The 1,221-nt window shown below is 60.4% G+C and overlaps 1 protein-coding gene across 1 annotated transcript in view; it reads left to right on the forward strand.

Moving 5' to 3' along the window:
* ZFYVE28 (zinc finger, FYVE domain containing 28) overlaps positions 1-1,221 on the forward strand; it is a 36,879-nt gene that overhangs the window by 3,938 nt on the left and 31,720 nt on the right. The window contains exon 5 of the mRNA XM_015561571.1: positions 351-440. Coding sequence (XP_015417057.1) covers positions 351-440 — 90 coding nt within the window. The remainder of the gene's footprint in view (positions 1-350; positions 441-1,221) is intronic.

Raw genomic sequence — 1,221 nt, forward strand, 5'->3', positions numbered from 1 at the left:
GCCTCGGGGTGTGAAGTCACCCCCGAATGGACTGGGGACTGATGGAGCCCGGAGTGGTCTCTGTGTGTGACTAGGGCCCTGCTGCTGGGCCAGTTGTGAAACCGCCTGCTGTGGCCTCCTCAGCGTGGCTTTTTAGGACGGAGTATTCGGTGTTGACCTGGCGAGGCACTTCACTCACCCGCGGGAGAGAGGCTCTGACTGTCGCTGGGTCAGGCGGGGGAGGGGAGGCAGCGCGGCCGCCCTGCCCACCCCTGCGAGGGCTCAGGGTGCACGCGTCACCTTCCGGCTGTCCGCCCGCGTGGACGCGGGTCTGACCCAAACTCTGCCCTCCTCACTGTGCCCCCGGCCAGGGCCCTGGACTGCGGGTACCTGACCCAGGACATGATTGACGACTACGAGCCCGCCCTCATGTTCACCATCCCCAGGCTGGCCATCGTGTGGTGAGTGTCCCTCCCCCGGACGGTCCTTCGGCAGCAACCGGGCAGGGCCGTCCAGTCCGGCGGCTCCGCCTGTTGCTGATAAATGGTGCTCACGCCCCTGAAGGCGGCTGCTTTGCTTCTGCTTGGCTCTGGGGGTAGATGGCTTTGGGTCTCGTTGTCACAAACTCTAGGGGTGTCCGTTTCCCAGGCCTGGGGCTCAGGGACAGTCTTGTGCTGACGGATGTGGTTGCCGCGGCGACAGGCCGCCCAGGTGGTGGTTATCTGATGGTCCCTTGAGTGACCGTTGTCAGAGCAGGGCACAGTTTGAGTGACAGTTCTCATTGCTTTTCTCTAAACTTATTTAAGATTTGGTCTCACCTGGCCGGCGTGGCTCAGTGGTAGAGCATTGACCTATGAACCAGGAGGTCATGGTTCGATTCTGGTCAAGGGCACAGGCCCGGGTGGCAGGCTCAATCCCCAGTGGGGAGGCGTCCAGGAGGCAGCCAATCAATGATTCTCTCTCATCGTTGGTGTTTCTCTGTCTCTCTCCCTCTCCCTTCCTCTCTGATATCAATAAAAATATCCTATATAATAAAAAGCTAATATGCAGATTGTCCCCTAGGAAGTTCGACCAGGTGTTTGATCGCTCGCTATGATGTGCGCTGACCACCAGGGGGCAGCGTGGACTATGGTGGGCAACCAGCTGCGGTGGCGAGGTGCTGAGGGAGCGAGGGAAGGAGGAGTCAGGGAACCTGATTGGCCCTGATCAAGGCCAGGCCTAGGGACCCTACCTGTGCACAAA

This window comes from Myotis davidii, unplaced genomic scaffold (genome assembly GCF_000327345.1).
Source record: "Myotis davidii unplaced genomic scaffold, ASM32734v1 scaffold937, whole genome shotgun sequence".
Taxonomy (NCBI): domain Eukaryota; kingdom Metazoa; phylum Chordata; class Mammalia; order Chiroptera; family Vespertilionidae; genus Myotis; species Myotis davidii.